Raw genomic sequence first — 21,111 nt, forward strand, 5'->3', positions numbered from 1 at the left:
TTTTTATTTATTTTTTTGTGTGGGCCCCCCCTTTAAGACAAAGCGTGAAAATTGAATTGACATTTGGATACGGGAGTTGAGAATCTATCGAGCGATCTTATGTAATCGTAGATTGATGCAGACAAGAAATGAATAAAGGTGATTGGTTAGGGACCCACTTCTAAATATATTAAATCTTTCGTGGGGTCTTTTTAAAATATACAAATCTTTCGTGGTCCCTGCCAATATAGGTCGAAATCTTCAATTAATGGAATATGTCGTGAATCGAGGGGCCAACTGTAAATTTCACAAAGTTTTCTTACGCCAAAAAAGACTCGAAAGTTTCTGTTTCCAACTTTCACAATTTGCAAATGGACCCCTGCCTTCCATGTTTAGCTATCCTCTTGCATCATGAGGCCGACAACTGGAGTGCCAAACCAAATCGCCATAAATCTTATATTTTATTTTTATATCAAAATAATAAAACTGGAAAAAAATATAGAAGTTATGACAATGAAACATGTAGTCGATATTATTCGGTGTCTATGTCGTACATTATACTACATAAAATTTATGTGACAGACTTATCTAATAAAATATTAGTGAAAAATTAATCGAACTAATGACTGTTGATCGATCAAATACGTGCTTGCTCCACTCAGGCGGGTCATAATTTTCTTCCCTCGATCCTCGTCTGACTCACTTGCGTGACAATTTCACGAATTCTGGTGTCCTAGTTTAAATGCATGAATTGATAATATTTAATCATTTTTAATATGTGAGATTTGTTAAAAGAATAATATTCAATAATTACTTTATGCTTTATATCTGAATTACAACTTATAATTAAAGTATAAAATTTGTGTTACGAAGGATATTGTTTATTTGGTTCTTTATTAAAAGCGATGGACTCACATTTACAAATCAAATATATTAACAACTTGAGGCACACACACGTCGTGTAAAGTAAATGGTCAAATAGAAGTTTACACGCATAATAATTCTATTATTAAATATGTTAAAATCAACAGAGATCAAAATTTTTAGTGGAAATTATTAAAAAGAAAGAAATGAACAAGAAAATTGATTATTTTGGATGAGATATATCGCTTTTCTCCAAGGGAGTACGATTTTTATCAGGAAATCCAATTAAAGATTAGATCTAAAAGACTTTCGTTAATTTTAAATACTGATTAATTAAGTAGTAATATTTTGTTTATAATCTTTGAACATAAAGCAAAGCGTGTTCTATCCTCCTTTTTCTCCATAATATTTGTTGACTGACCAAAAAGACTTTGCGTGGATTTAGATTAAAGTTTGACTTAAGACAAGGTTAATGTGGGACCATTTGCACAAAATATAAGGATCTCCTTGTTGACCAATCCTCGACAAATTAAAATCAGACGTGGAAAAATAGTAACAATTATTATAATCGGACAGTGGGCTATCAAATTCAGAGCTGCTTGCATTACCAAAGTCTTGAGATTATCATCAAGATTTTCTCCAATATTAGATATTTTTGTTGGCTGGCTCCAACTTATATCAATTATAACATCCTTGATTTACCAAGATTTTGTGATCTCATTTGGTTTCATGTGGACATATAAATTTTTCGAAAAATGAGTTAAACTTTAACACAAATTAAAGAGATTACTTAAAGATATATGTGTTTTCTTTATGTATATATACCTATATATCTTACTATTGTTATCAATCATGATAGAAATAAAGAGATGAGTAGAAAGAATTAATGAGAAAAAAAAGAATAAATATGAATCAATACTCAGGTGTAATGTTTATCGAACTCAATCACCCTTATTTATAAGGAAATAATACAATATACAAATCTTTACAAATATTATCTTGACATGTTTATCTTGAAAACAAATCTTTCAAATCTAATTAAATAAGATAATCATATACAATAATATATTTATAACACTCCCTGTTAGATGATTATTTGCACAAGCAACTGTTTTTTCAAAATCTCTATTTGGCAAGATATTGATTGATTGGGAACTTCACCGGGACTCAAGTGTTACCTCGTTAAAACCTTGACAGTAAAACTATGTGGAAAAAATCTGAACGAAGAAAAAAAAGTACATCAACATATACTTTCTTTGGATATCTTTTTGATGATCGATGCGCCTCGTTAAAACCTTATCAAAAAAAACTTTGTGGGACAAAATCCTAATGAAGGAAAAAGAGTACGACATCTCTTAATATTTGTTAATTACCTCATTAAAACCTTGTTATGGAAAAACCACATGGAAAAAATCATAGACAAAGGAAAAAGAGTACAACTTTGATTGCTCCCATTTTTGCAAGCATCACTTGAAATTATTAACTCGTCTTATTCCAATCTTGTGCACTTACTCTAAAAATTGATTCAGATGCTGATTTCTTATTCAAGTTGGCAAAACAATATTTTGAGCGTCAATTCCTTCGAGGATGTTTCTATATGTATCACCGTCAAATCAGTACATACATAATAAATGCAAATATTTTCTCATAATCCGCTTTAAATATTTTGAGAAACTTTGTTAAATTTGCTCATATTTCCATTTATCATTTGTCAATCATTTTTTATTAACGGTTATTATTTTGCGTAATAGCAAAAAAACACATTAATAGTTATATAAATCCCAAATAATTTGTGAAATATCATCTTTTGATCAAGCTTGTCTTGAAATAATAGTTGATTTGAGGTAAAATAAATCAACTAAACTTAACGTATTTATAATCATAAAATTGATATGCATATTCTCTTTTGATCAAGTTTGTCTTGATTATATATTCTGGAATTTTTTCTCAAAACGTATTTTTGCGAACATCATGTTACGTTTCGTGGACCCACGTTATTTATTCATTTCAAATAATATGGGGACTTCTATTAATTTGAGCTTTTATGATAATGCTATCAATTTCGCTAAGCCATAAATAAAAATTCATAAAATCTTGTGGATGTTTGATTAAAAACACCCAAATTTATCGATCCAATAACTTTTGATTTATTCATTAACATCTTTGTGCACTATCAATAGTTTTTTAACTATTTATATAATTTGAATGCTCAATTCAATCCATTATGCCAAACTCTGAAAGTATTTGTATCAATGATAATTCTGGAGCTCTTTAGCTCTTCTAGAAATATTGATTTGTAATATACTATTTAAACCAAATCAATATCTACTAGATTCAAAATTCTATATACGTCAATGTTTATCACTATTTTATAATATCAAGCACATCATATTTTTCATCGTCACTCAAACGATCTTCTAGATCTTTCAGATATCCAATCAACATACGATGAAATATATGATTTGGATAGACATCAACGGTCTCCACAAACTTTTATACCTTGCTTGATATATAGCAATTAATTCCCTTTACGTACTGCAAGTACGACATCATTTAAATAGTGATATGAGATAACAATGTACATTTAGTACAATATTTGATTATGACTTATATCTCAATATTTTATGTCATTCATGATTCATATCTCTTTTCATATGAGATATCATATTATTCTTTCAAGAAATAATCAACAACAATGTATCAACTGTGTTCATTGATACTGTCATATTCACTTAAAAGAATGAGGCACATTAATTAGACAACTTTCATAATTGTCTTTTCTTGAACAAAATATCATAAATAAGATATTATATATATTAAAAGAATTGAAATTGAGAAATCGAACGTAATTTTTAAAATTTTTGTATGCACCAAGTTGATATTTTACACTCAACAATGACATTCAATCTATCACAAATATCATCTCATATTAAATTTATGTTCCTATATGTAAGATAATAACATGTGATAAAAATATTTTATCATTCATTTAAAAAGTGATAGCTAAGTCAAATGATTTTGAAAAAAATTCAAAATTTATATCCACAATTAAAATTGAGGAGTTTAAAATACATCAAATTTTATGGAATAAAAATTTAACAACCCAATATATCCTTAAAATATAAAAATTCTCAAATCAGAAAAATTATCACCAAATTTTATAATCAATATCTCATGCAATATATTGACCAATAGAATAGGTTCACAAAATTTGTAGATCTTATTTTATATCATCAAAATAATTTATTATGTGAATCAAAACACATGCTAGAGTTTTTCAAAATGACTTGAAGTTAGTCATAAATCAACCCAATTGACATCATCATGCATAGGTTATCATAAACCCAACATCGTCGTTGCCCAATATAGATGATGATCCAATTTATTAATAGGTTTAACATTTATTTGTCTTTTTCGATTGATAGTGTTGCGATCTTATTACCGTGCATTCATAATTTTCAATCAATAGCCTATGCAGTTCATCATTGAACATCAAGTCGTTATTCATAAAAATTGTGACAAATAAATATATCATGTTTCTTCTAGAGAATTAAGAACAAATATATGTTTTTAATCGATATCAAGTCAATATCTTTTGATATACATCTTTAATAACTTTTTTTAAAGATATTGACAATGTTAGATCATATATTGATATTCTTTGAGAAATTGTTCTAAATTTCTCAATTCATAAGATCTTCAACAACCAAAAGGACATTAAATTATATTCTTCAAGAATATTACCAAATCTTGGATCTTATATAAATATTCTTCATGAATATCAACAAATCTTAAATTTTTTATCAATATTTCGTTATAAATATTGATATATTTTGACATAGATCTATATCTTTTAATAATATTTATAGATCTTGGATATCATATCAGATATTCATTATGATTTTTTCTATTTTTCGATATAAAAAATCATATATCATATATTTATCATGAATCTATTCAAATTCTCAATATATTACATCATAATCATTAATATATCTTTCGATATATCAAATCGTAATCATGAATTTCTCAAAATTCTCAACATATTATATCATGATCATGAATTTATTCAAATTCTCGATATAAAATCATGTTGTGCTACTTTTGAGCCATCAACATATTCATGATATTTCATGGGCACAAATATATCAATTATTTTCACTGTGCTACTTCTAGAGCACCAATGAATATCTCTCATAAAATTGAGTATTGACAACATGTTGTGCTATTCCAATAGAATCAATAAAACAAAAATTATTTTCATTCTCAATTGGTTATAGCATCGTTCTGATAACGTGTTAAAAATCATAATAGAAATAGAGAGATGAGTAGAGATAATTCATGAGAGAAAAGAGAATAAATATGAGTTCCCTATTTATAGGGAAATAATACAATATACAAATATTTACAAATATTATCTCGACATGTTTATCTTGATCACAAATCTTTTAAATTTAATTAAAAAAGATAATCATCTACAATAATAATATATTTATAACAACTATATTATTATAGTAGAAACTCTCTAATTAACTAACTTTCAATTAATTGTTGAAGTTTGAGATGAAATTACGATTATATCCTAAATCAATTCCCAACAAAACCAAAATTGTTAAACAAATTAGTCATTTTATTTAGTCTACTCTTTTTTTAGCCATTAGTAATAATCTTATTTATCAAAATATCATTTACTATCTTTGTTTGTATCTTTAAATTTTTAGATTAGATAATTTTTTTAAAGATTTACATTTGATAGTTATCAATCTTAAATTTTTGAATATCTAATTCATAATGTGAGTTTTAAAATAACATTAAAATTAATTAACATAAAAAAGTTTGTGTATATGCGTGCAAAAACGCTAGTTATTAATTAAACTTGAGTCATGTATTCTAACTAATTTAAAACGTGACAGAAATATAAATGTATATTTAAATATCTGTCCCACGTACTTTAACTGAACTCTAACGACCCAAGGAAGAAGAAATTATCCCATTGATATAGCCGAAAAGCCATATTATATGAGTTTGGAAAACCGTTTCTCCAAAAAACGGAATTGCATAACTAACTATTATATGAGTTTGGAAAACCGTTTCTCCAAAAAACGGAATTGCATAACTAACACATCCCCTGTGTTGATTACTAGTACATATATATAGTATCAATGAGAGCTTGTACATATAGCAATTTTTTCTCGGGACTAAATGAAGAAAATAATATAATAAATCGCTAACAAATCAAGATCATATTGATTTCATCACTAATGGACGAGAGCCCATCCATTTTTCAATGAAACTTATATTATACTGTACAGAAGCCCATCTAAATTCTTCTAATACATACAACAGAGGAATCAAAGTCCACCTAATTAATTATATGTTGACAACAAGCGAGACTTTACATACAACTATTGTAAAATTACTTAATGAAGAAAACCCTAACTTCGTCTCCTCCTTTCATGCATCAACTTCGTCACTTGCATGATCCATCGAGTACCGTTGGCGCCGTCGATACCGTGTCGCGGTCGTGCAGATATCTCTCAGCAATGGCAGCATGAGTAGCTGCACCAACTGGAAGGGCATCTTCATCGATCATGAAATGCGGCGAGTGGGGCGAGTGGACGGAGCCTAGCATCTTGTTCTTGATACCGATGAAGTAGAAGGTGGCCGGGACAAGTTCGGCATAGAATGAGAAGTCCTCGGATCCCATCACCGGCTCCACCACTTGGTAATTCTCGTTCCCCACCAACTCCATGGCTACTTTCTTCAAGTGTCTGTAAGTTTCATCATCATTAATCATAGGAGGGTAAATTGTGTCTGCGTTCCTGAAGAAGTCGACTGTTGCCGAGCATCTGAATGCTCGAGCTTGGGTTATGATTACCTGCTTATATATGTTTAATGTTTTTTCTTTATCAATTATTATTGGAAAAATTAACAAGCTAGCTAGCACTTTGTTCTATCAACCAACCTGCTCTATTCTTTGGAGGATGTGGTTGAAGCTTGTGTTGGAAAAAGCTCGCAACGTGCCACCGAATTCAACGCTATCCGGCATGGCGTCGAGATGATCGGATCCACTCTTGAAGTAAGTGACCGAGACAACCTGAGGATTTTATCATACAAAACGTACATAAAGCATGTTAGGTTATGTTTTTTTGTTTTTTGTTTTTTCTCATGTTATGTGGCTCTAGTTTTGATCAAGTACTCATTGAGGTAATCTCTCGAGTTTGAACTTGCATGGATTATTGTAAATTATCCGTGAAACTATTATGGAAAAATTATATTTTTGGTTCTATGATTTGCACTTTTCTATTTTTAACAATGAATTTACATTTTTTTTTATGTAGCTTACATTTTTTATCATTTTTCTTTACACGAGTCCGTTTTGACCTGTCCAAATATATCTCTTAATATTATAAAATATCACGACACACATGCAAGTTTTTTTTCAAAATCAAACTAATTTAAAGAGCCCTAATTTTTTTTTAATACTACATAGTTTCTGTCACAATTGTACATCAGATTGGAGACTTAATTAGATCATTCGAAATACGACCTTCTGCAGATGCAATCCCATTTTATGCTTCATTAAAGAGGTCTATTTATATCATATTAGAATTTGCTTATTTCTGAGTATTCAATAATAATGTATGCTTTAATTTAATACCAAAGTTCAACGATGCATGCATGTAGCATAAAAGTGGCATATATAGGCGGTGTTTGGGAGAGCTTCTAGGAAGCACTTCTCAGCTTTTCATTAACAAATTTTTGAAATTTTGTAAAATTTTGTTAACGAAAAGTTGAGAAGTGCTTCCTAGAAGCTCTCCCAAACACTACCATAGTCTCACATGCATGTACGTACAAACCTGAGAGTCCAATGGATCGGCTTCTCGTGATACAATGGTCTGTAAACTGATAATTGCTGCGGAGGCAGCCCAGATAGTGTCGATCGAGTAACGCAGATTCCGAGAGACGCCATGTTCAACAGTGATCATGGCTTTGAAGAAGCCACAACCAGCAAGTAAAGGACCGGGTCTTGATCCAATGACACCGACAGGGAGCAGATGAGATACATGCATCGCAAATATTGCCTCAACATCTTCGAGAGCACCTTGCTCGATCATTCGTTTCGCTCCGTTTCCTGCTTCCTCGGCTGGCTGAAAGATCAGAATCACAGTACCCTGTTGAGGCATTAATAAATATTAGCTAGCTAGTCTCAAGCTTAATGTTAAGACTTAAGACTATGCAAGGCCTAATTATTAGGCAATGTTTGCAACATCTAGCTTATAGTTTTTTTTATATACATAAATTTGTTAACAGAAAATTCATAATCACTTATTTGTAGAGTTTGCAAACACTGTCTTAGTTATACGTATAAAATCTCTTGCGGGAATGTCGTATGATGCTTCATGTGCAATATCTGAATAATATTGGTGAATACTTATTTAAAATGTTGTTAATTGTGCATGGAAAAAAAAAAGTGCAACTTGAACACTTTCAGTTTTGTGTCTCCTATCAAAGACTGGGAAGATGATAAACTAGTAATCTCGTGGCTCGATTAATTAGAATTGTTTTGAATTTTCTAGTTTCCACCACAATATATAGAGCAGCGACAAAAATGGTCAAAACGACGTTACGGAATAAAATAGAAGACGTGTTTTTAGCTAGTTTAGTCTAATTTATTATTATTGTACGTTGGAAAGGAGATTGTTTAAAGTTTAAACATTTAGCAGTGACTTCGTTATTAATGAGTTTCAAATATATATAGTGAATATTGATATTACTATACTAGAGAATATTTGCATCCTCTAAAAATAAGTATTTATATATATATATATATATATAAATTATTTCTTTATAAATTTGTTAAAAAAGAAACCATAATCACTTATTTTGGAGTTTTCAAACACTACCTAAATGTTAGGAAAATAACTTCTAGTCCACTGATTTTTTCTATTTTGGTTTTTCGAGTTTTTAAAGTTTGATTTTGATGTATTAATTTTGATTTTTTTTTTGTCTTTCAATCATATTTTTTCGGAGTGCTGACATGACAAATAAAAATACTGATATTTCATAAAAAGATTGTTGACATGCATGACTAAATGTCACGCCGAGAATTGGACCCCAAATAACTAAAAATTAAAAGTTAATGTATCGAAACCAAAATTTAAAACCATAGCTAGAGGTCTACAACCTAAAATTGGACAAATTAGAGAAAAAAAAAATTGATTTCCATAAATATCAAGCACTATACATATATAATTTTAACTGTCTTAATTATTAACAATATATTTTGGAAAATATTTAATTTTTTTTGGCCCCCCACCCCTAGCCATCAATTTGTTAATTAATATTACATGTTTGTGTTTTGGCTCTACCGTCAGTTTCATGGGGCTCAACACCACCACCATTGTCTTTATCTTTTGATCATAGCTTGTTCAAGTACTCTCAATTAGCCTTTCGAATAATTTTGTATATACTACATCAAACAACCAGCCTTAAACATATATATATATATATATATTTTAAGACGAAAGAAAATTATATTTTTCCAATGCTTTTCTAACTATTTTTGAAGTATATTATTAGTTCGTCACAATAGATCAATGCATAATTTTTAGATTCACAAACAGTCTTTAGAAATTAGAGCATGCATGCCATTTTTTATGTGAGTCGAGTTGAAACAGTTTTTATGCAACTCAATTTTAGACAAGTTCAAAATGAAGATCGAGTCATTTTAAGTTATTTAGGTTCTGTTTGGACATACACTTATGAAACATTTTTATAAAGTGTTTTTTAAAATTTTTTTATAAAATGTTTTAAAAGTTGTTTTAAGAATAAATATGTGTTTGGACAACTATTCTATAAAAACATTTTAACATTTCAAAAAGTAATGTTGTTCATTTTCCCTTCCATAGTTTCATTCTAAAAAAAATCTAAAAACAACTCTCAAGTGTTCTTAAAAAACTATCTTGGATAACACTTTTTAAAAACTATTTTTCAAAAATATTTTACAAAAATTTTATTCAAACGCATACTTCAAGTTTTTTTCACTTATAAAATACTAAAAACGTTTTTAAAGTACATGTCCAAACGGAACCTAATGTATTTGTACAATCTACGATTTTATTTTGATTTGTGGGCTGATTGTAATTATGCACATGTTATTGAGATCGTTTTGGTTATTTGCACATATACTTAAGTTTGTAGGCCTATTTTGTACCTCCATAGGTCATTTATAAGCATGCATTATACATTTTCTCATCATTATTGAAAAATTTTCCTCTCAAACCCAAGTGTTTTCTTGCCATTTTGGTGGCTCACGATTTTTGGTCCTTTTTTAAATAAAAATAAAAAAAAAACTGAACTTTATTGATGTTATTTCTTGTGGCATCAAGCATTGGATACCATCAGTCCGTGTCTCATTTGTAGGCATTGAGTCGAGGTGTGTTCTTTAATTAATTAGTATGTATATCAAGGTTCTTGGTTTGTTTAAGCAACGGGTCAAGGTAAAAAGTGTTATGTTAATTGTTATTTTTAATTTGTATTTCTTGTGATTTCACATTAGTTATTTTTTTTTTAAAGGTTGCTCTAATTTTTTAACTTTCTTTGTGCTAAATCATGTGTATTCGTGATTCTTGTGACCCAAAACACGATTCCATGTCGTAGTTGTTCTCTTCACGAGATTCACATCAATTTCTTTCATTCAAAATCGATATGACAGATGAAATTAAATTTCAAATTTTCTAATATATATCATTATAATTTATGTTGTATATGTTCCATAATTCTGTAATTATTGTGATTGGTGTTAATTAATGTACGTTGTTGCAACTTGGACGACAAGGTCAATGTCTCTTGCAAGGGGAATTTCCTACTCGTGGATGTCTCTGTTTTCCCCAATTTAATTCATGATTGAAACCTGTTGTACCGCAATATTAATAGAAATCCCACCACATTATAATTAATATTTATTTTTTTCTGCTAAAGTGTATATTTATAATTCATATTTATATAACTCACAGCTCAAGTGAGCAGTGGATTATTAAGGAATTCTACGAGTAAATAAAGACAACATGTGACGGAAAAATCATTATGTCGGTGTCGGCAACCTTTGTCACTAACTACCTGCATTTGCCTAAATATTAAGATTAATCTATATATAATCAATTAATCATGCATGATTGAAATCTTTCACCCGTTATTTTTGTTACTTTTACAATATTATATTGATATAGTGGATTTTCTCATTGAATGAATTAATTCATTTTAAACTATTGATTCATATATATTCACAACTCGAATAAAATATTAGCTCTCCAAATCAAATGCATAACCACCTCTCTCCTCTTGGAAAGTTCTGTTAATTGGGATGTTAACCGAATCTTAATATAGCAATATATGACTTGTAATAACGGCCGGGCACATGCATCATATTCGTTGCAAATATCAATATGATCGATTTTTTTATTCTAGATTATAACATTCATTATTATTATTATTATTATTATTATTATTATTATTATTATTATTATTATTATTATTATTATTATTATGATCCCAATTATGGTCCAAACATATATATAGTAACGTGAATATATTTTTAATCTAATTAATAAGTTATTTTTATCACTTTCTAATTATTTGGGACTACTTCTCGAGCTCTACGCAAATCAAGCTTAAAACGTCATTTTATTTGTGGAATGAAATGATAAAAAGATTCGGATGTGAAAAAACAAAAAACAAAAACAAAACAAAAAATAAGATTTGAATGTGTACGTAATATGGATGATTAAAAAAAACTAATAGATATAAGAAGTTATGTAGTTTAATGTATGAATTAACTATGGAGACGAGGCTAAATAATCTATTGTTATCTTATCTTAAAAACGAGTAAAAATCATATGTACGTGAAAGAACGTGTATATCACGTACTTTAAATTCTTCTCTAAATTTAAATTAAATTCTATTTTAGAGTTTTTTTTGCTTAGATATGTTTTAAGATTTGATGATATATGTTATCTTATCAAATATGCTTTCTTGTCAAATATGTTATCTTATCAAATGAATAGTGTAAATTGATGATATATATCTTAACGGTTTTGTTGATAATATATCTTATCAAATCCTTATTCAATATTGTGTAGGATTTCCAAAAAGGTTGAAGATCTACTTAAGAAGATAATTCAACACAAATGAAAGACGGCTAGGAGAGTAGATCATATACAATATACACGAAGTACTACAGAAATTCAGAAGCTGAAGATTGAAGATAAATTCAGAAGCTAAAGATTGAAGATTGATCGGAGAATTTCAGAAGTATTTCTTGCCGTTACATAGTGTTGCCGAGAGTTTTTGGAAACACTGAAGAACACGCGAGTGAAGCGTTGTTCTGAAAGTGATTCCTTGGTTTTTGTCTTCGGCTCATTGTTGAAAACTTCCTATTGGTTTTTATATTCTTGTTCTTACTAGTTTTTAGGAAGTTATTTATTTTCTCAACTTGTTGAGAAATGTAGGTTTTCATATACAATCACTAGTACTGATTTTTTTTGTAATGGTTATTTTGCCCTGAGACATCGCACACTTGTACATAAATTTCTATGTTATTTATTATAAAGTTTACTTATTCCGCTGCGTATGTTTTCTTGAAGTCTTGACAATACTGCAAGACAACACTTACTGTGAAATTTATTTATGGTATTTCTGCGGTCCATACTGTCAAAACTTACAGTACGTATTCATAAACATTAGCTAATTATTAATTGTCTAGTGCTAGATGTCGGAAGTGTTACAATTTGGTGGGTCGCTTGATGAATCAAAGAACGAATAAAAATTCCGCAATAACAGTGTGATATATATAGGATATGGCTGCTGCTCATTAATTATTCTTCATGACAATTGTTCCAAAAGCAACTTATTAATTACTTGACAAAATTTTAAATTTTATGGCATATCCGTGTTTTTTTATGACATATGAATCCCTACCCGTTATTTTTCTTATTCACTACGTCAAAATCCAAGCTAAGACAATAACTTGCAAACTACACTACCTTAACGATAGACATATCCTTTTCACTTTGGGAGAGGAGAACACAGCATTGCAGGCAAGGAAGTGTAAACGTGTAGCCGGACTCTAAGTGGGGGAAGGCACGTTTTTTAATAGGTTGGTCCTATATATTAACTTTTACGGGACCAACAATTGAACATTTTCATTCAATGATTTTATCTTTTGCCCTGATTAATTAATTATATATATATATAATATATAACTGGTAAACTGATATAAGAAGTTGAATTTAGGCCATCAAAACTAGATAATATCGTTCACACAAATTTACAAAACCTAATAGTTATGAGTACTAGACGAGTCCAACCTTAATGTTTCTTTTAATTTTTTGAGTTATTTTTTCACTGCTTAATTACTATTTTTATATTGTATATATTAATTAAGAACAATTATTAGCATTTTGTTGCATCTTTAATTTTAGTGATGTCCAAAGTCAAAATAAACAAAGTCGTCAATATATACCCTCTCTTCTATACCTAGCTACTGAATTCTCAAATAGCATTAGCATGCATAAAGTAGTCCAAGATTCTTCAAAAATAAATTATATCCGCACAATATATATACATATCATATATGATGTTCTGCGCGTCTGTTTTATAGCAAGTCATGAGCACCGAACATCTTCTGGAATGCATCAATTAAATGATTCCATGATATTCACAAAAACATCTTGCGGCTCCCATGAGATACCAACAAATTAAGAGTCACCTAGAATATCAAAATTATATATATATATATATATATATATATTCTTAATTGAGTTTTTTAACATATGCAGGCCAATCATGCAAGAATCAATTAAGTTGTTGATTGCTTAGCGTAGAATGTAGTGATGAATTAGGTAGTATTTGACAGAGCTTCTATACAGTACTTCTCGGCTTTTTTTTAAACAAAATTTCAAAATTTTATTAAAAAAAAACTGAAAAGTGCTTTCTAAAAGTTTTTCCGAATATTACCTTAGTAAACTAACCTTTAAGTGTGTTTGGCGCTCTTTTAAAATCTTAGCAGCGCCAAGGAGCATCGCTGCATGAGCATCGTGTCCGCATGCGTGCATCTTACCTTCATTTTGGCTTTTGTGCTCCCATTCCACGGCTTCCTGCATGTGTGCAGACATTATTATTAACATTTAGGAAGAATATTAATTAGGCCGTCACATATATATTATTATATATCACCAAGATCAAATATAAAAGACGACAAGCGTTCAATCCGACATAACCAACACCAAAATCAGCTTCATCATCACAGTTAATTTTTTTTAACTACAATTATTGTAAAAGTTGAGTCAAACGCAATCCCAAAATCCCCCTAACCTTGCTGCCCTAGCTAGCTAATCATGTTATATATACATGTAAAAAGTGAGACCTGAATTGGCAAGGCATCCATATCAGCCCGGAGAGCTACAAAAGGTGGTTTGCCGGTCCCAATCATGGCCCTGATTCCAGTTACCGCCAACGGGAAACGGTAACTTATCTCCAGTTCATCCAGTTCCCGACGTACGAGTCGACTCGTTTCATGTTCTTCGAAAGCCAGTTCCGGGTTCTCGTGGATCCGCCGGCGAACGGATTTCAACCATTCCACGTTTTCGGGTCTTTTCGCAATCCTCAATATTTCTTCAGAACATGCTGCAGTCCAGACAGTACCGCAGTAGTACTCCTCATTAATAGATAGATTCTTTCTGGGTTTGCTTATCATGAGAGCTTCGAGCGTGGAGTACTCGAGGGATGCTGGATCTTGGTCCGGGGAATTCGTGGAGGGTTTCGCCACTGTGATGATGATCGTCGGAAGAATCATGAGAAAAGTAAGTATGGAACGAAAAAGCGAGTTTCTGTACTCAAGAATCCTCATTTAATTTATTATCAAGATTTATAGCTGACGATTGAGTGGTGACAAGTAAGATTTATATGGATGAAGAAGGATGTGGAATATCGATCGATGGTTGGATCATATATATGCTTAATTTTGTTGTGTAGAATTCAACTGATGTCAATTAATGCATGCTAAGTGATCATCAAAAGTTTAGATAGAATTGAGGTAGCAGGCCGGAGAGGAGGTTGGGGATGGGACAAGACAAGGCAAGGCTCTATTTGAAAAAAAGGAATTTTTCACGTGTAAGAATTTGTAGTTGTAGTGGAGTAGTACTGTGTGGTTGAAGTACAATAGTGCATTATGATTCTTCCCCCCTTTTACTTGATAAGGTTCTTTCTCCATATATATATTTGACTCTTTATTATTTATATTTTGGGCTTTGCTACAATAAATAAATAATCACTTGTTGTGCCTGACTCTTTATATCTTATATTATACATCTCTCTCGAAGAAAAATAAAAAATTTAATTGAGAATCTAAAAAACCACGAGTTTTCGGATTCGAGACCCAAAAAGTTTTCATTCTTGCCCTCAAAACATCAAAACAATAATTTTAATTTCAAATTGAATTGTGTCTATTTTTAAAGGAAAAAGATCCTCTGCTCTGAAGAGAGAAACAATAAAGAATATTGTGCATTAAAAAAGACATGATTTCAATATTTCGTGTGGTGATATGAATTACAAAAGACTATTAATCAATGCACATTATCCTGTGTTGTTTCTCTCTCCACAGCAGATGATCTGGATCCATTTTTAAATCGGTTCAATCAACGCAATAGGAGTAACTGTATTAATTACTAGCGAGATCAAGAAAGATGGACTCGTAATAGATCCTGCAATGCGGCGATTGTCCTCGTTACATATGTAATGTTTATCATTGATCTAAACATGTGGGGTTCATGTTTGATCTCACATAAAAATATTATCCAAAGCCTGCGATGTAGGTTGAACAAAATCGATTTATATATATTGTTGGACCTGACGCTTATCGTTTTACCAAAATTTATAGCTAGTGGTAGTAGTGCAAATCAAATATTTTAAACTGTACAACGGTCCACGCGCCATGATTCGATCGTTCTACGCAGCATAAACAATTATTGCACTCCAACAATCTCTCTCCCAATAATTACACTCCTGACAATCAATGTGAATCGAACTCATGAATTTGACTATGATATCAATTGTATGATCGAGCGTTTGCCGTTTTATCAAAAATTATAGCTAATGATAATGATGCAACTCAAATCTTTTAAACAATATTGCGGCTCAAGCGTCATGGTTCGATCGTTCTATCCAACAATTATTGCACTCCAACATATATATAAATTTATAATTTAATTTTTTCATAAATATCATTATTATTTTTCTATAATTAGATTAGAATACTTTTAATACATGATTACTAGATTATTAAATTAGAGTCACGGTCATAGTCATACATATAGTGGACGTGCAAATTCAATGGACCTAAATTAATTTCCAATGTCATGAAATTCATGTGTGATTAATCAAAGCCAACCGATCAAATATAATAGCTCACAAGCCTAAAAAGAAGCTATATATTTTAAAGAAAATAATATTAATATTATTGGGCTTTCGGTTCTCTAATTATGAGACAAGCTTTGAATTGATGACTTATGTAAGAATAGAATTTTAATTAAAAAAAACATTAATTTGTATCCTACAATAAGACAAATCTCACACGCATATTATATTAAAGCACAAATAAATTTGATTTATTGTATTATGGAATGAGAAGAAAAACCTTGAATTATAAAAATATTGTCGTATACATGATATTGGTAGCACAGGGGAGGAGTGAACCTACTGGTTTTAATATTTTATTTTTCAATTAAATTTGTCACAAAAATCATCATCCTCTTATTTTCATCCGTTGAAACGTTTTGTCGGCACCTTTAATTTGACTTTGAGCGAATCTATCTATCAATTAATTAATTAATTAATTAATTATATTTATATATATATTATATATATCTATATATATAATATAAATGTTTTTTAAGGTATATATATAATATAAATGTGTGTGGGCGTTCGCGTGGTCCTTGGCTTATTTAAATTATGACGATAATAAATGATGAAATTGGGATGTAATTTGATTAATCCACCTTCAACCGTGGTTGGATGTTTGCCAGATTTGAAAACATATTACACGTTTATGTAAGATATTTTATAAGAATTAATACATTTTTTTGATGATAAAGCTTGTAATTTTATTAATATCAAGAAAGGTCTTTAATTACAAGATTTTATCAACTAAAAAGGAAAACTACCTCGCACCCAAACAAACAGAAAGGAAGAGGAAATAGCAAATTAAAGATGCCAGCGAATATGCAACTACATTTGCAGAAGGCCGAATATATCACATTTTTTCCATACAATACCTTCATATTTATAACATAGAAAAATAAAATCAAATATAAAATTGGGGTGAAAATTTTACTCTAATAAAATTACATATAAAACTTATATGAGCCCGTCTCACGGATAATTTTTATAAGACGATCCTCGACCTGACCCTACTCATAAAATATCACTTTTTATATCCAAAAATATTATCTTTTACTATAGATATGGAGCGGTCAGCCCGTCTCATGAATTTTTATCCATATTACTATCTATATATACATATATGTGTGTGTATATATCAATTGTGTTATCCTACCCACCCACCGTATTCATTTAATGTGTCCACCATGAGGTGACAGTACTCAACTATTGAATGTGATGAATTGTGCATCCAATAGTTGAGTGTCAACTCATGGTGGCACATTGAGTGGGCGTGATGGGTGACCAACATAGCAAAAACCATATATATACCTATACCTATATAAAATAGTGAATAAAAGGTCAAAGTTTTACCATTTTGAAATAACAACTTTGTCCTTTATTTACACTATAAGTAAAATCATATAAAAATATATAGGGTTATAAAAGTAAAAACAACACTTTAGTTATAGGACATAAACGTAAATCAATATTATATTATATGTAAAATAGATTATTATGATAAGGTCAAAATTGACAAAGTGTGTGCAAATTAGATAAGGGTTCGGTTTCAAAAAATATTGAAATACTTAAATACTTTGTTTTTTTATTTTCTTGTAGATAAAGTGATTAATATTTATAAGTAAAATCGATTATCATGATAAGATCAAAATTGAAAAAATATTATATAAAAATTCAGTTTTCAAAAAAATTGAAATGTTAAAAAACTTTATTTTTTATTTTTTTGTAGATAAAGTGAATATATTTTTTTCACAAAATTTTTTAAAAAATTTGCAAAAATCTTAATTAAATACTATTCAGTTTCTTAAAATATTGAAACACCAAATTCTTGATTTTTATTTGTTTGTATACTGAATAAACATATTTTTTAAAAAAATCTTATATATTTTAATTCGTGTAAGAACCTATTGAAGTAAACAATAATATCATAAGTTCATATTTAAATATATACAAATATTAGATTTTGAAAAGTTATTAATATATATATATATATATATATATATATATATATATTAAATAATATACAGATGTTGAAATAAATCAATTCAAATATAGTCAAGTTTTAATATAAAATAATAAATAAAAAAAATACATCAACACACACATATTATATATATAAAAGTTGAAATTAAAATTTTAATTAATTTTTCTTCACATAAAAGCTAAAAACATTTAAAAAAATTATGAGATGGTCTTGCAATTAAAAATATCATATTACTAATATTTTATAAATTATTATTTATAAAGTCACGTAAAATACCAAAATATTTTTTAAGTACTTGAAATACTTATTAGTTGCAATGTTAAAGATTATATTGATTATTATGATAAGGTCAACATTGACAAAGTGTGTGCATATTATATAAGGATTCAGTTTTCAAAAAGATTAAAATACTTAAATACTTTGTTTTTTTATTTTTTTGTAGATAAAGTGATCAATATTTATATTATATGTAAAATCAACTATTATGATACGATCAAAATTGAAAAGGTATGTGCATATTATACAAAAATTCAGTTTTCAAGAAAATTGAAATATCAAAACACTTTGTTTTTTATTTTCTTGTAGATAAAGTGAATATATTTTTTCCACAAATATTTTTTAAAAAAAATTCACAAAAAATCTTAATTAAATACTATTCAGTTTCTTAAAATATTGAAACACCAATTTTTTATTTGTATTTGTTTGTATACTAAATAAACATATATTTTTTAAAAAAAATCTTATATATTTTAATTCGTGTAAGGACCTATTGAGATAAAGAGTTATATCATGAGTTCATATTTAAATATATACAAATATTAGATTTCGAAAAGTTATATATATATATATATATATATATATATATATATATATATATAACTAATTTTCCTTCACATAAAAGCTAAAACCATTTTAAAAAAATTATGAGACGATCTTGCAATTAAAACTATAAAATTTCTAATATTTTATAAAATATTATTTATAAAGTCCCGTGAAATACCAAAATATTTTTTTAAGTATTTGAAATACTTATTAGTTGCAATGCTAAAGATTATATTGATTTCATAACTAAGCATATAATAATTTTTTTCTTTCAAATAGTATATATATTACCAGAACGACAACACTTCAATAAAGTGATGATAATGGACCGGGTCTAAACTTAGTCTTGTATTAAACCCGTCCCGAAGAAACGAGTTTAGACTCGTTCAAACGGGTTCACAAACAAGTTCAAGTGGGTCTTCGCGTTTGGCCAGACCCACCATATAAATTGTTGTTAATAAAGATGATAATAATATTGATTTTTACATAGAGAAAAAATAATGCATGATAAATGGAAAAAAATCGTGAAATAGATTTAAAAAAATTCATTATATAGAAGAAAATATTTATTAATAATTTAAATTAAGGTTTAGAATGCATTATATATGTTATTATTTTTATTACATAAATTAATATTTGTAAAACAAGTAATTAACACATAAATTAAAACATTACAAAATGAATATTTTATTTAATTTGATTAACATATCTCATTTATTAGCAAATATATAATAAATTATATATATCGATTCAGAGCAACATACATAAGAAATAAAATAAAACAGATGCATGGTACCAAAAATGTCATACTTGCTCAATATTAATCAAGCAAATAATTGAAATTCGAGTTAATAATTGCATAAGAATCAATATCAATATTGTTCCAAAATAAAATTATATTAAAATTTAAACATTATGTCTATAGGCTAACATGAATTATTGATAATGTATTATTTTAAACTGTTATAATGATGACTGTAAATTGAAACTGTAAACTTTTGGTAAAGTGACAAGCGATCGGTCGTACAATTGATATCAAAGATAATGTCATGTGTTCGATTTTCATTGATTACAAGAAGTGCAATGAAGATTGTTGAGTGCAATAATTGTCCTTGCTGTGTAAAACAATCAAACCATGACGTTTGATTGTTGTGCGGTTTAAAAGATTTGAGTTGCATTATTACCGTCAGTTATAACTTTTGGTAAAGCAGCAAACTCTCGATCTTCGATATTATTACAAATTATTAATAAAATCTTCTTTATTTATAGGACAACATCACTTCAAAATAATGCAAAATTTTAAAGGCACTAAATTAAAAAGAATATACATTTATTCTCAAAATAAATAAGACAGTTGAAATACAAGATGAAATGTTAATATTTTTAATCAAAAACATTCAAAATTCGAGTAAAAATTTAGCAAAAAAATTTATTGCAATAGTGGATTTCAAAAAACTTAACATTAAATTAAAAATAGAAAAAAGGGCAATTTGCTCAAAAATCCCCAAATGCAAACATATTTTACTTTGGGGTCCCTAGTCATAAAATGTGGTACAAAACAATACAATTTGTGGTACAAAACCATACAATATGTGGTACAAATTAACAAAAATTATGGTACAAAAAAGTGGCTAGGGAGTGCTGAACAAAACATGTTTGAATTGGAGATTTTTGAGCAATTTGCACTAGAAAAACGTCCAATAACGATATTGACTTACAAGTAATAGAAGATAATAACACAAGAATGGATGATGGAAACAATGAAATTATTTATAATCTTGCAAAGAATTTTTTCAGCATAATCCAACAAAAGAATCAAAGAATAAATATATAAAAATAAAAATAATTGATAGAGAAAATATCACAAAAATTATTATCGAATATGATGAGAAAATTAATTTTTTTTTAATAAATGGACTGTAAACGAAAAATCGTGAAAGAAGGAAAAAATTATTATGTAAATAAGAAATGACGTTGTAATTTAATTTAAAATTTAGAATGCA

At 28.6% G+C, this 21,111-nt stretch overlaps 1 protein-coding gene across 1 annotated transcript; it reads right to left on the reverse strand.

The window, feature by feature from the left end:
• Nucleotides 1-6,169: 6,169 nt before the first annotated feature.
• Nucleotides 6,170-15,026, reverse strand: LOC140875178 (IAA-amino acid hydrolase ILR1-like 6). The gene is made up of 5 exons (XM_073278772.1): nt 14,270-15,026; nt 13,875-14,000; nt 7,704-8,018; nt 6,809-6,940; nt 6,170-6,721 (listed from the first exon to the last, which is right to left on the reverse strand). Exons 1-5 carry the CDS (start codon nt 14,750-14,752, stop codon nt 6,314-6,316), a joined length of 1,464 nt encoding a protein of 487 aa, XP_073134873.1. The 5' UTR covers nt 14,753-15,026; the 3' UTR covers nt 6,170-6,313.
• Between the last annotated feature and the right edge of the window lie 6,085 nt (nt 15,027-21,111).

Source organism: Henckelia pumila, chromosome 1, assembly GCF_033568475.1.
Source record: "Henckelia pumila isolate YLH828 chromosome 1, ASM3356847v2, whole genome shotgun sequence".
Classification (NCBI taxonomy): Eukaryota; Viridiplantae; Streptophyta; class Magnoliopsida; order Lamiales; family Gesneriaceae; genus Henckelia; species Henckelia pumila.

Coding starts and splice junctions, on each gene's coding strand:
- LOC140875178 (XM_073278772.1), bottom strand. CDS start 14,752: ATGAGGATTCTTGAGTACAGAAACTCGCTTTTTCGTTCCATACTTACT. Junction 8,019..13,874: donor AGCGCCAAACACACTTAAAG/GTTAGTTTACTA, acceptor ATGCCTCAACAG/GGTACTGTGATTCTGATCTT. Junction 6,722..6,808: donor TCCTCCAAAGAATAGAGCAG/GTTGGTTGATAG, acceptor ATATATAAGCAG/GTAATCATAACCCAAGCTCG.